Source organism: Orycteropus afer, unplaced genomic scaffold (genome assembly GCF_000298275.1).
Source record: "Orycteropus afer afer isolate SDZICR_OR568_19922 unplaced genomic scaffold, OryAfe1.0 scaffold00081, whole genome shotgun sequence".
Lineage (NCBI taxonomy): Eukaryota > Metazoa > Chordata > Mammalia > Tubulidentata > Orycteropodidae > Orycteropus > Orycteropus afer.
Window position 1 is genome coordinate 3,839,122 of NW_006921668.1, and position 12,760 is coordinate 3,851,881.

At 41.4% G+C, this 12,760-nt stretch overlaps 1 protein-coding gene across 1 annotated transcript; it reads left to right on the plus strand.

Moving 5' to 3' along the window:
- Nucleotides 1–277: 277 nt before the first annotated feature.
- CLN5 (CLN5 intracellular trafficking protein) lies at nucleotides 278–12,359 on the plus strand. Its single transcript, XM_007941527.1, has 4 exons — nucleotides 278–429; nucleotides 4,740–4,905; nucleotides 6,189–6,414; nucleotides 11,848–12,359. Exons 1-4 carry the CDS (start codon nucleotides 278–280, stop codon nucleotides 12,357–12,359), a joined length of 1,056 nt encoding a protein of 351 aa, XP_007939718.1.
- Nucleotides 12,360–12,760: the final 401 nt, after the last annotated feature.

Here is a 12,760-nt window from a genome sequence, read left to right on the forward strand (position 1 = left end):
AGTTACGGGGCCACCACCACTGTGCAAAGAGCAGTGGGAGAAGAGGAGAAACTAGGCCGCGCTGATACCCCAGTGCTTGCTCCGCCTCGCGCTGAGGGAGGCGTCACGTGCAGCGTAGGCCGGATCTGGACTCCGCCGAGGCGGGACCTACCGCCGACCGCGACCCGACTCCCAGGTTCGCGCCGAGCGCCAGAGGAGCACCTCCGCGCATGCTCGGTTCGACGGGGCCCCATTGTCGCGGGGCTCGGGAGGCTCCGCGAGCACTGGAAGCCGCCACATGGCGCAGGCGAGGAGCGCCCTCCTGGAGGTCAGGGGGCAGCAGGGTGCGGCTCTAAAGTGGGTCCAGTTGCTGCTCTTGCTGGCAGCAGCCCCAGGCTGGTCCCAGCTATCAGAAGACCGCGCCGGACGCCAGTGGCCCGTGCCTTACAAGTGAGTGTGGGCGTGGTACAGGCTGGGGCGCGCGCGCACGGGTAAAGTGGGCAGCGGGGGGGGGGGGGCGGTGAATGTGAACTCTGCCTCGGCGCGCAGGTGTTGCTGTTCCGCGTCACGCGGCCGTGCGGACGCGGTGCGCGCCAGCGCTTCCTGCTAAACACTCAGGCCTGTGGAAATCTCCTTTATGGTTTAGAGCAAAGTTGAGAACCCGATCGTGTCAGCAGCTTGTCACGCGCCGCCTCGAGGCCTTTTACAGTTTGAGACAGACTCAAGATAGTCCAGAATCGTGGAAGAAAAAAGGAGTAATGTTATTGAATGTCTTTTAGATATGTTTAACTGATGTCTCCTCCGAAGGAAGGTTGGGCAATCCTACTTCCGTAGTGATACTGCCTGAAAACCCAAGGAGGGGTCGCTGTGAGTCAGGTTTGGCTCGACGGCACATAACAACAACAACAACAACAACTGATGTCTCTGAGTAGTTTGAGATGGTGGTTTAAATATAGATTTGTTATTTTCCGCACTATTAGCAGTTCTGGTGGCATAGTGCCTAAGGTATTTGATACTAAACAGGTTGGTGGTTCAAACCCTTCCTGGGAAGGAAGGTGGGGCAATCTACTTCCGTAAAGATTTACCTGCTCGGAAACCCAATGGGGGTCGGTATGACTTGGAATTGACTGCAGGGTAGTGGGTTTGGTGGTTTATGCACTATTTGTTATCACTAGTACTTAATCTGTAACACACTTTATAAGGTGACAAACACGTCCTGGTTTGTCTGGGACTTCCCCGATTTCAGCACTAAAAGCCTTGCGTCCCCCTCAGTTCCGAGCAAATCAGGAAGGTTGGTCATCTCGCTTGTCCACCGTCTTCAGCCTAGAGACAGAATAATCACAAATCAGGGTAGTAAACTGCAAGATTACTTACAAGACCGTAGGATTTGGGTGCTAACCGAAAGGTCTGCGGTTGGAACCCACCAGCCCTGCGGGGGAGAAAGATAAAGCAATCTGCTCCCGTAGAGATTTACAGCCTTGGAAACCCTACGGGGCAATTCTATTCAGACCTATAGGGTAGCTAAGAGTCTGAGTCTACTTGGTGGCAGTGGGTTTGGGGTTCCTTTGGTTGAGACTGTCCAGTAGTTAAAAATAGAGGAAGAAAACACTGCGGCAACAGCAGACAGAAGCAGGATCAACCTTTTTTTGAAAGTACAGTAGGGTCCACTCAGATCATTGAAGGTAAGGTGGATGACACTGTAGTGAATTGGAGAGACAGGATAATCTAGTGGTTAGGAGCAGAGTTCTGCTGGATGGGAGTTAAATCTGGCTCCACCAACAATAGCTGTGTGCTCTCGGGAAAGTTACCCGGTATCTCTATGTGTCTTTGTCCTCAATCATAAAGTAGGAATCGTTGGTAGATCCTTTCTTACAGCATTGTTGTTGTTGTTGTTGTTGTTGTTGTTATGTGCCTTCGAGTCGGCCCCGACTCATAGCGACCCCTCCTTGGGTTTCCGAGGCAGTATCACTACAGAAGTAAGATTGTCGTTATGTGCCCTCGAGTCGGACCTGACTCATAGAGACCCCTCCTTGGGTTTCTGAGGTGGTATCACTACGGAAGTACATTACCCAACCGTCCTTCCCAGGAGTGGCTGGTGGGTTTGAACCACCAGCCTTCTGGTTAGCAGTCAAGTGCCTTAGGCACTGTGCTACCAGATGGCAATTGTTGTCAAATCTTTATATTAATTATTAATGCTCACTGAAAGGTTTGCACTGCGTCTAGGTTTTTGCCTGATACACATGAGGAAAAGAGAAGTTTTGAATTGAAGTTAGTGCTTGTTTTAATAATAAATTGTTCATAAAATATTTTATTAACCTTACGTTAAAATTGAAATTTGTGTTGCTATGTTACGATTGCAAAACAGTAGATCTGGCTAGAACCTTAGGGATCTATGATTCTTAGAGTAAAGATAGATATAGCTTCGTATTTGTCTTTCTCTTCCTAGTAGCAGGTATGGATGGTTTTAAAAAGCTGACTTTAATCATAATGCCCACCTACCCACCCCTCAGCCTTTGACTATGGCTTTCTGAGGACACCTTTTCTTGCCTGTGTTACTAGGCTTTGAATAAGTGAGTATTTTTCAAATTCTATTTAATTTTCCTAACTTGGCTCTTAGTCTTAATTTGGCCTCTGTCCCCACCCTCTTCCACTTCATAAAATACAATTTATAGCATGTTTCAATCAAATCATATCTGCTGCTTAGATCCTTTAAGCTCACTCCCTTGTTGTACATAGTTTATGACTCCAGAGGGCGCCCTTCACACCGTATTTGTGGCAAAATGACTTGTCCCTGCCTCCCTCTCCTCTTGCCACCCTTGCCTCGGAGACAGAGTTCTAGTCTTACGTGCCCATTGAGACTCTTCCAACGTGCCATACTTGTGACCAGCTCGTCCTGCTTATAATACTGGGTGTTTTCTCTCCCTTTCTGCCCTCACCTCCTTCCTAAATACTTGAAACACATAGTCCAGACCTTTATCTCCTTCCTTATCCATTTCCCACCAGGCAAAAATGATTTCTCCTTTCCTTGTGCCCACACAGGACTTTGAACATTTCTTTACTTTGTTACTTATTACCTGTCCTATTGCTGTCGAGTTGATTTTAACTTATAGTGAACCTATAGAATCCTGTCCCATAGAATTTCCAAAGCTGTAATCTTTACAGAAGCAGACTACTACATCTTTCTCTCGTGGAGTGGCTGTTGGATTCAGACTCCTGACCTTTCAGTTAGCAGCTGGGTGCTTAACCACTACACTACCAAGGCTCCTTAGCACTTCCCACACTATTGTTTAATGTCTTCTATATCCCCATCTCAAACTCTGTGAAGAAGAGAATTTTAATTTTTGTTCCTCTTCTTGCTAGTGTCTCACACATAGTAAATCCTCAGTAAATATTGTTTAAAAGAATGTTGGTTGAGAGTAATAAATGTTAGTTTCTTTCCTTTCTCTATCACTCTCCATCCAATTCTCCATTTTCCTGTGTAAGTTTGATAATGCATGGAGGAACCTTCTAAAATATGTGCTTTGTGGCCTTTAAAATTTTTTAAAAATATATATTGGTTAATTCTTTACAAGATACAAAATATATTTAATCCTCATTTCAGTAAATTTCTTTCTAATGTATGAACTGTTTGGAAAATTAAATTTAATTTGAAAAATACTTACTTATATGTTTACTATGATAGTTTCCTGAATCTATAAACATTTTAGGATATGGTACCTGCCTTCAAAATTCTCACAGTGAGAGCAGGAAAATTCTCGCAAGGAAAGTGGGGAGGGAAATAAGTATTTATCAAAATGCTTTTTGTTTGTCATTTGTTTTGAAAGACATGAACATCCCTGGGTGGTACAGATGGTTTGTGCTCAACCACTAAACCAAAGGTTTGTAGTTCAAACCTACGGTGGTGGTTAAGTCTGTGTGTCATCTTGGCTGGGCCTGGTTGAGTGGCTGGGCAGCTGGATATAGTGTTACTGATGATGAGACTGGTAATTAACTCCATGGTTGAGTACACAGTACATGGTAGAATGTACTGTGAGCAGCTGTGTAGCTGCCTTCAGGATGTGGTCTGCTTCCTGTATATAAGAAGAAGCCTTAGGAATGGTCGCTAACTTATGGCACATTTGAACCCTGCATGTAGCCATGTCATTGTTCAGCAGCCTGCCATGCTCTGCCGATCTTGGGGCATTTAATGGACTTGAATTAATGGCCTGCTGTGTAGTTTGGTAACTTTGGGACTGTGTCTTTTCACTTGTCAACCAGCTGAGTGAAGAAAAGCCTCTAGCTTCAGTGGGCTGGGAGCAGGAGGCAGAGCTGAAGCCAAGGTTGAGGGGCTTTCACCCAGCCCCTAGAGCCTGGCACTCTAACCTTGGACTTAAGGCCATCCCATTTGTCATATATTCTTGTCAGAGCGGCACTAGGTAACCAGAACATCCACCCAGCAACATTGCAGAAGAAAGGCCTGGCAGTCTACTTCCATAAAGATTAAAGCCAAACAAAACCCTCTGGAATAATTCTTTGTAATACATGAGGTCACCATGAGTTGGAATCAACTTGATGACATGGGGTTTGGTGTGGCTATTAAAGACATAGTTGGAATTTATTCACAGGATAAATTAAATGTATATTTGTATTTATGTAGTATAGTATGAACTTTGAATGTTTTTCTTAAAAAAGTTCCTTACAGTGAAATTAAAATCTAAAATGTGTAAGAAGACGTAAATTCCTTTCAGAATCTAAGTTGATAGTTTCTTTTCCTTTATTAGGCGCTTTTCCTTCCGTCCAGAACCAGATCCTTATTGTCAAGCTAAATATACATTCTGTCCAACTGGCTCTTCTATCCCAACTTTGAAGGGTGACGATGTCATTGAAGTCTTTCGATTACAAGCCCCAGTATGGGAATTTAAATATGGAGACCTCCTGAGTCACATGGTAAGGATGCATCTTGATCTTGTGGCTTTGCTTAATTAAATAATTTCATTAATGAAATTGATTTGAGGGAATAAACACTTGAAATGGCTGATTTTAGATCATGTTTTGGATATGATATTAGGATGGACCAATCCCTGAAAAAAGAACCTCTCATTGAGGGTCTTCCTCTCTGTAGCTGCCCATGTATTTTACCAAGCATTATTTATCAAGCAACAAAGAAGAAGACCCTCAATGAGATGGATTGACACAGTGGCTGCAACAGTGGGCTCAAGAATAGTAACAATTGTGAGGATGGCACAGAACCAGGCAATATTGTGTTCTATTGTACATGAGGTTGCTGTGAGTCAAAACCAACTCTATGGCACCTAACAACAGCAACCTGGCATGTGTAAAATGAGTCAAGCTCAGCTCACTGCTGTTGACTCAAATCTTACTCATAGCAACCTCTCCTTGGGTTTCCAAGGTGATATCTCTATGAAAGTAGATTGCCCAGTCTTCCTTCTGAGGAGTGGCTGGTGGATTTGAACCGCCAGCCTTCTGGTTAGCAGTCACATGCCTTAGGCACTACGCAACCAGATTGTGTAATGCAGGAGCAAATGCAATAACTTTAATCTGGCTTAATAGTTTGAAAAGGAGTTTGGGTAGTGCAAGCTGTTTGCAGTTGACTGCTAATCTAAAGGTAGGCAGTTCAAATCCACCCAGCAGCTCCCAGAAGCAAGCCTTGGTAAACTATTTCCACAGAGATTACAACCAAGAAACCCTGTGGAGCAATTCATCGTATCTCCATGAGTCAGGGCCAGCTCAGCTGCAGTTAACAACAAAAATAGTAATTCTGAAACGGAACCCAACTCCTGGAAATCAGAAAGAAGGAGGCAAGGGGCAGGCAAGGCAGGAAACACTTCTTAATTTCCAGGCCTTGTTGTGTAAACACTTTTCCTGGGTTGGCTCAGCATGCTGTTCTCTCATGACCCTGTGAGGTACACAGAGTTTCTTCCTGAGGCTGTGGCATGTCAGCTTCTAGGACTTTTTCTAGGCTATAAAGAAACAATAAGTGTTTCTACATAACATACGTCCTTCCTATCTGAGATGAGCTGCAGTCATTAAACCCAGAGTGGATGAGTGCCTAGAGTGTGAGGGGCCCCAGAGTATAGCACCATGGAAGAGCAACAGTGGGGCAGTTGTTCTACTGGATGCATTTGAAGTATTCCACATTTTCTCCCATCTGTTTGCCTGGATCAATGGTTCCTTTACACATGCTTTATATATGTATTATCTTTACATAGAAAATCATGCATGATGCTGTTGGATTCAGGAGTACCTTAACTGGCAAGAACTACACAATGGAATGGTATGAACTTTTCCAACTTGGAAACTGCACATTTCCCCATCTCCGACCTGAAATGAATGCCCCTTTCTGGTGTAATCAAGGGGCTGCATGCTTTTTTGAAGGAATTGATGATATCCACTGGAAGGAAAATGGGACATTGGTTTTAGTAGCAACCATATCAGGTAAGTTTCAAAAATAGGGCAGTGTTTGCTGATTGTGTGAATATCCCAATGAAAGAAAATGGTTTTATTGAGGTATTTCAGTAATGTTCCACTTCTTAGAGGTCAGTTGTAAAACATATTTCTGAAACCACTACCCTTTGACCCAGACTATTAGTCATGTAACATTTCATCTGTGACTGCAGGAAATGAGTAGTTTATCTACAGATCGATTTACCTTAGTAAACGCATGAAATGATGAAACACTTTATATAATTAAATTGAACTGTCTAAATAAAATTATGAAGTAAAATCCACAAAATGCCTTAAAAATAATTATTGAAGAACTCCTTAACTATTTCTGAAAAAGTTTTGGTAATGATCAAATGTTTTATATGGAGAAAGAAGGATATCTGTTATTCATATGGACTTACACTGGGCCTGACACTATTCTAAATGTTTTACATGCATACATTGTTTTACATACATACATACAGATATAATACATCATTTATCATCACAGGAACCCTCTTAAATAGTTACTTTCTATTTTTCCCATTTTATAGATGGGGAAACTGAGGCACCACTAAGTAAGTGAGATGCATACCTTGGCAATTTAGCCCCCTAGGCCATTCTCTTAATTATAGGTAGTCCCTGGGTTACTAACAAGATCAGTCCTTAAGTGTGTCTTTAAGTCAAATTTGTAGGTATTGGAACAGGTGCATATGATTATTTAGCCTTACTTTAGTGCCAGGGGAGCTTTGGTGACATAGTGCCTAAGGCACTTGACTGCTAACCAGAAGGCTGGCGGTTCAAACCCACCAGCCACTCCTTGGAAGGAAGATTGGGCACTCTACTTCCATAGAGATACTGCCTCAGAAACCCAAGGAAGGGTCGCTATGAGTCAAACTGCCTCGATGGCAGTGAGTTTGGTTTCTTCAGTGCCAGAAAAGCAGTGCTTCTGTGGGTCCATGGGTTCGTGCCACTTCAACCCTTTGCTGAGAATTTGCATTTCGATCCCAGATATACTGAATCAAACTCTACATTATAACAAGATCTTACGCATACATAACAATCACTTGGGGAATCTTGTTAAAATACAGATTTTGATTCAGTATATTTGGGGTCAAAATGCAAATTCTCAGCAGGGGCTTGAAATGGAGTGCTTCAGCGCCCTGAAGAAATGGCTTTGAGCCTTTTCATTGATTTAAAAAGTGCACATGCAGCAAGTGTAGGAGATTGTGATGAAGAATGTGTTGCAAGTAGGGATGTATCAAAGTGGGGGCAAATTTACATAGCATTAAAAGGCAAATATGAGTTGTAAATTGGAAGTCTGTAACCCAGGAATTTACTGTACTTTGCTACATTATCTCAAAAAACATTTATATTTAAGGCCCTTTGAGCAATTTAAAAATTTTATGTCTGAGATTTTCTGTTTGCTAAAACAGTTGGAATTTTGCTGCATTTGTTGCACTGTTGGCTAGTGACGAAAGGAATTCAGCCAGAACTTTTTATCAGGAACTTTTTGTGTGATTTTGGGCAAATCATCATTTTACCTTGTTGGCCCAGTTACCTTGTTTGTAGCACGGGAATATCCACGTTGCGTGTTAGAGATCAGGAGCTTGCCCAGATGATCTGTGGAACTCTCCATTAAAATTACTGTTCTCCAAAAAAGGTGGCAATAACTTGAAATGAAAGTACTGTTTGTGATGAGAATTACTCATTGAATCATAGGACTTAAGAACTTGAGTACTTTCTGGTCTTTACACAGCATTTTGAGTATGTCAACTTTCAGTATGCTGGGAGGGATGAGATACAGGCAGTCCCCAGATTACGAATGAGTTCCATTCCTAAATCTGTCTTTAAGTCAAATTTGTATGTCAGTCAGAACAGGTATGGTTCATATGTAATATCGCTTAGGGAAATGTTTGTCTTAGTATATAGTATAGCTTGCCATGCATAAAAACATTAAATACTTCCAGGTACACTAAAACATCTTCAACACAGTATAGTAATGATAAGTAGCACCCATTTGCTATACAGTAGTAATAAAAAGAGTAGCACACATTTGTTACACAAACCATTGCATGTACCTCAGATTTGTAATATAATAGGCTTTACAGGGTTGGTTCATAACTACCAGTTATACCTTAACCCAGAAACTGCCTATACTCTTCTTCCTTTTACAAATAAATTGAGGCCCAGCCAGGTAAATGACTCTGTCAGGTTATGACCTGTCTCTTAAGGTCATAAAGCCAAATGTAGTAGAACCAGGACTAGAACTGAAGTCTTTTGAATATAATCTGGAAATTGTTTAATAGAATGCACAATGCTATTTTCTAATCTTTCCTCTTATTTTCTAATTGATACAACCCAAACCATCGCTACAATACAAAAGCCCATCTCTCTCTTAACAATGCTAGGTAAATTAAATAGCTAGTCTTTCATTTATCTCTCGTTTTCTCCATTTCCACCTCCCTCATTACAGGCAGTCCCCAGGTTATGAATGTCTGACTTAAACTCCTTGCTTACCTTTTAATGTAGAGTTTTGAACCAGTGCTGTCTTGACTGACAGAGCAAAGTAGGAACAGAGTAGAGTTTTTACAGTTTAGGTGATTCATCTAACCAGAACAGAAAAAATGTGGGCCGAAGCCCTGGAATGGGAAACTCAGAAGAGAATTGTGAATCAGGAGCCTGCTTCAAGAGATTGGGTTACTGGCAGAGCTGTGGAGAGCCACACACATTGAAAGCTGTATGGTTGGCTGCCATCACTGAGTGAGGCACTGCCATCTCTGAGCTTCCTCAGCCATGACTGAACCAGTTTTAAGCCCTGCTTTGAAATAGTTGAACCAACCTCTATTCACAACAAATTCTTCATCACAATCACCTTCACTTGCTGCACGGGCAGCCTTTAAATCATTGAAAATGGTTCCAGCCTTTTCTTGTGCTAAAGTAAAGCTAAATAAGAACTGTACGCACTGGTTTTGACTGATCTACAAATTCTTAAAGACACAGTTAAGAATGCATGAAAATTCTTTCTTCTGACATAAATCTGTGTTCAGTGATCACATGAACAATGGTCACTATTTCCTGTGAAATTGTTTGTAATATGGCAGTACTTAAATCTTTTAAGTCATCTATCTGCCTTGTGATTAATCTTGTGCATTGACCTTTCTTCATGTTACAAAATAGTGCTTTGAAGCATTTTCATCTCTTAATTATAGCAGTGACTTGTTAAAGTTGAAGAGCACTAAAAACAGTATCCCAAATTATAAGAAAACAGGATTTATATTATTCCACAATTTCAGTTCGTAAATTTGATAAAGGCAGCTGTTTTATTCATTTTACACAAACTGAAATACTGATTTTTTGTACTCAAGTTGAAGTAACCAAAAAACGTTGGCATACAGTGGCAACGTGTCTATCTCTCTTGGGCATTATAAATGACCAGGTAGAAGTTGTAACCATACAGAGTACAGTGCTTCCTAAATATCTGGAAAGTTTCTTCTGGTCTAGTACAACTTGGTAAAAAAAAAACAAACCAAACTCACTGCCATCGAGTTGGACCCGACTCATAGCAACCCCTACTTGTGTTTCCCAGGCAGTTATCTCTATGGAAGTAGATTGCCTAGTCTTCCTTCTGAGGAGCAGCTGGTGAGTTTGAATCACCAGCCTTCTGGTTAGCAGTCAAATGCCTTAGATACTACACCATCAGAGTAAGTTGGTAGGAAGTTAGAATTGTACATCCTGGAATCTGAACTTAGCCAAAAACACTTTTAGTTTGATTAATTGGAAAATTTATGTGGTGGGTGATGATGTTGTAAGTAGAATTCCAACAGCTGCAAAAACAGATTGGGAAACAAGGTAGATGGGTTTTAGTATTTCCTCTTGTGTTGATGGTAAACTAGCCTCAGGAGTAGCGAGTAGTTGGACCTGTGGGCTCAGGACCATGGTCGTAGGGGACATCAAGCTCAGTTGGCATAAGTACTACACAAAAACATTGTTCTATATCCTACTTAGGAGCTTTAGTGGCATAGTGCCTAAGGTATTTGACTGCTAACCAGAAGGCTGGCAGTTCAAACTCACCAGCCACTCCTCAGAAGGAAGATGGGGCAATCTACTTCCATAGAGATACTGCCTCAGAAACCCAAGGTGGAGTTGCTGTGAGTCAGAACTGACTTGATGGCAGTGAGTTTGTTTTTGTTTTGTGGTTTTTTTTTGGTACATCCTTCTTTGGTGAGTAGTGACTGGGATCTTAAAAGCTAGCAAGCTGCCATCTAGATGTAATGATGGGTCTTTCCTCGTCCAGAGCAAAGAAGAATGAAGAAAACCAAAGATGCATGGAAACAGTTAGTCCAAGGGACTGGTAGAGCATGTCATCCTCAGCCTATATGACCATGAAACCGGAAGAACTAGATGGTGCCTAGCTACCACTGTCAACCACTTGGAGGGGAATTGGTACAAGAGTTCCTGGATAGAGTGGGAGAACCATGTGGAACAAAATTCAAAATCATAAAAAAGACCAGGTTTACTGGTCTGATAGAGTCTGGTGAAGGCCCTAAGACTATGACCCCTAGCTGCCCTTCAGGTCTGGAATTGAATTCACTCCTGTGGCTTCCAGCCAAACAATAGACAAGCATATGGGCTGAACATTTATATCAGGTAGATATACTTCTTGGAGCAGTCGATCATGGGAGAACAAAAGTGCAGTGTTTGCACAGGGAGACACCTTGGAGGGTGGGAGTGTATGGGAGGGAAGGACACAGGAAAGAGGTAACTATGGGGAGGAAGTGGGAAGAGAGCTTAAAAAAAACAAATTCACTGCCTTTGAGTCAGATCCAACTCATAGCAACCCCTCCTTGGGTTGTCAAGGCAGTATCACTACGGAAGTAGATTGCCCAACCTTCCTTCCCAGGAGTGGCTGGTGGGTTTGAACCGCCAGCCTTCTGGTTAACAGTCAAATGCCTTAGGGAAAAAAAAAAAAGGAATAACCATCTCAGGCAGCCATTCACATATATGTGTGCCGTTCTTTACAATAGAAGAGCTGCACAGAATTCCCTCCTTCCCATATTCTCTTAAATTGTCCTTGCTCCATTCACTTTTTTCTCTTCAATAATTCTTTCTTTGCTTTCTCTTTCTTTTTTTTGCCCCTGAATTCAAGGTTTGTTGTGTGGGGTAGAGAAAGCAAACTTCAGCAATTACATAATTTCACTTTTGAGTAATAGCTGAAATGATTATAGAATTAGTGTGTGAGATTTCTCTTTCTACATCTGTTATATCTAATGTTTACAATTCAGAAATATCTTCTGCCTTGAATAATAAAATAAAAATTAGCTGAGTTTGGACTGTCGTGAGATGTAGATTTAGAAATGTTAAAAGCTATTGCTTATTCATGTGCCTTAATTAGAACACTTAAAATGTAATGATTAACTTTGGTAATAACTTTTTATTTCCTAGGAAACATGTTTAACCAAATGGCAAAGTGGGTAAAAGAGGACAATGAGACAGGTATTTATTATGAGACTTGGACTGTGCAATCCAGCCCAGAAAAAGTGGCGGAGACATGGTTTGAATCCTATGACTGTTCCAAATTTGTGTTAAGGACATACCAGAAGTTGGCTGAACTTGGAGCAGAGTTCAAGAAGATAGAAACCAACTATACAAGAATATTTCTTTACAGTGGAGAACCTATGTACTTGGGAAATGAAACATCTGTTTTTGGGCCAGCAGGAAACAAGACACTTGCCTTAGCCATAAAAAGATTTTATTACCCCTTCAAACCGTATTTGTCAACTAAAGAATTTCTATTGAGTCTTTTGCAAATTTTTGATGCAGTGATTATACACAGAGAGTTCTATTTGTTTTATAATTTTGAATATTGGTTTTTACCTATGAAATTCCCTTTTATTAAAATCACCTATGAAGAAATCCCTCTACCTAACAGAAACAGAACACTCTCTGGTTTATAAAACCTTCATTCTGTCTCCACCCACCAGCATCTTGGTTTTCTAGGAAGTGACTGTACATTTGTGGATTTCCTAGGCTTTTGTTCCTTGAGGCAGAAAGGTAATATGCACATAAGCAACTTACTGCATGTTGACATCTTGGGATGTGGAACAAAACTTGAAATTCTCATTGATTATATTGGCCAAAGTGAGCAGGTTAGGTGATCTTGATTTCCATCTCCAAGCCGATGTTAATGTGGGGAATTATGGTTCATTTCAGATATGTAGGATCTTTGGAGCCAGTATTTTAAAGTTATTGTTATGATATATCAACATCATAGAATGAAGATATTTTTAAAATATCCTCAGTTGATTTTTTCATGGTGGGAGCTGCTTTTTTGGTAAAGTAGTTAAGCTATGTCCTT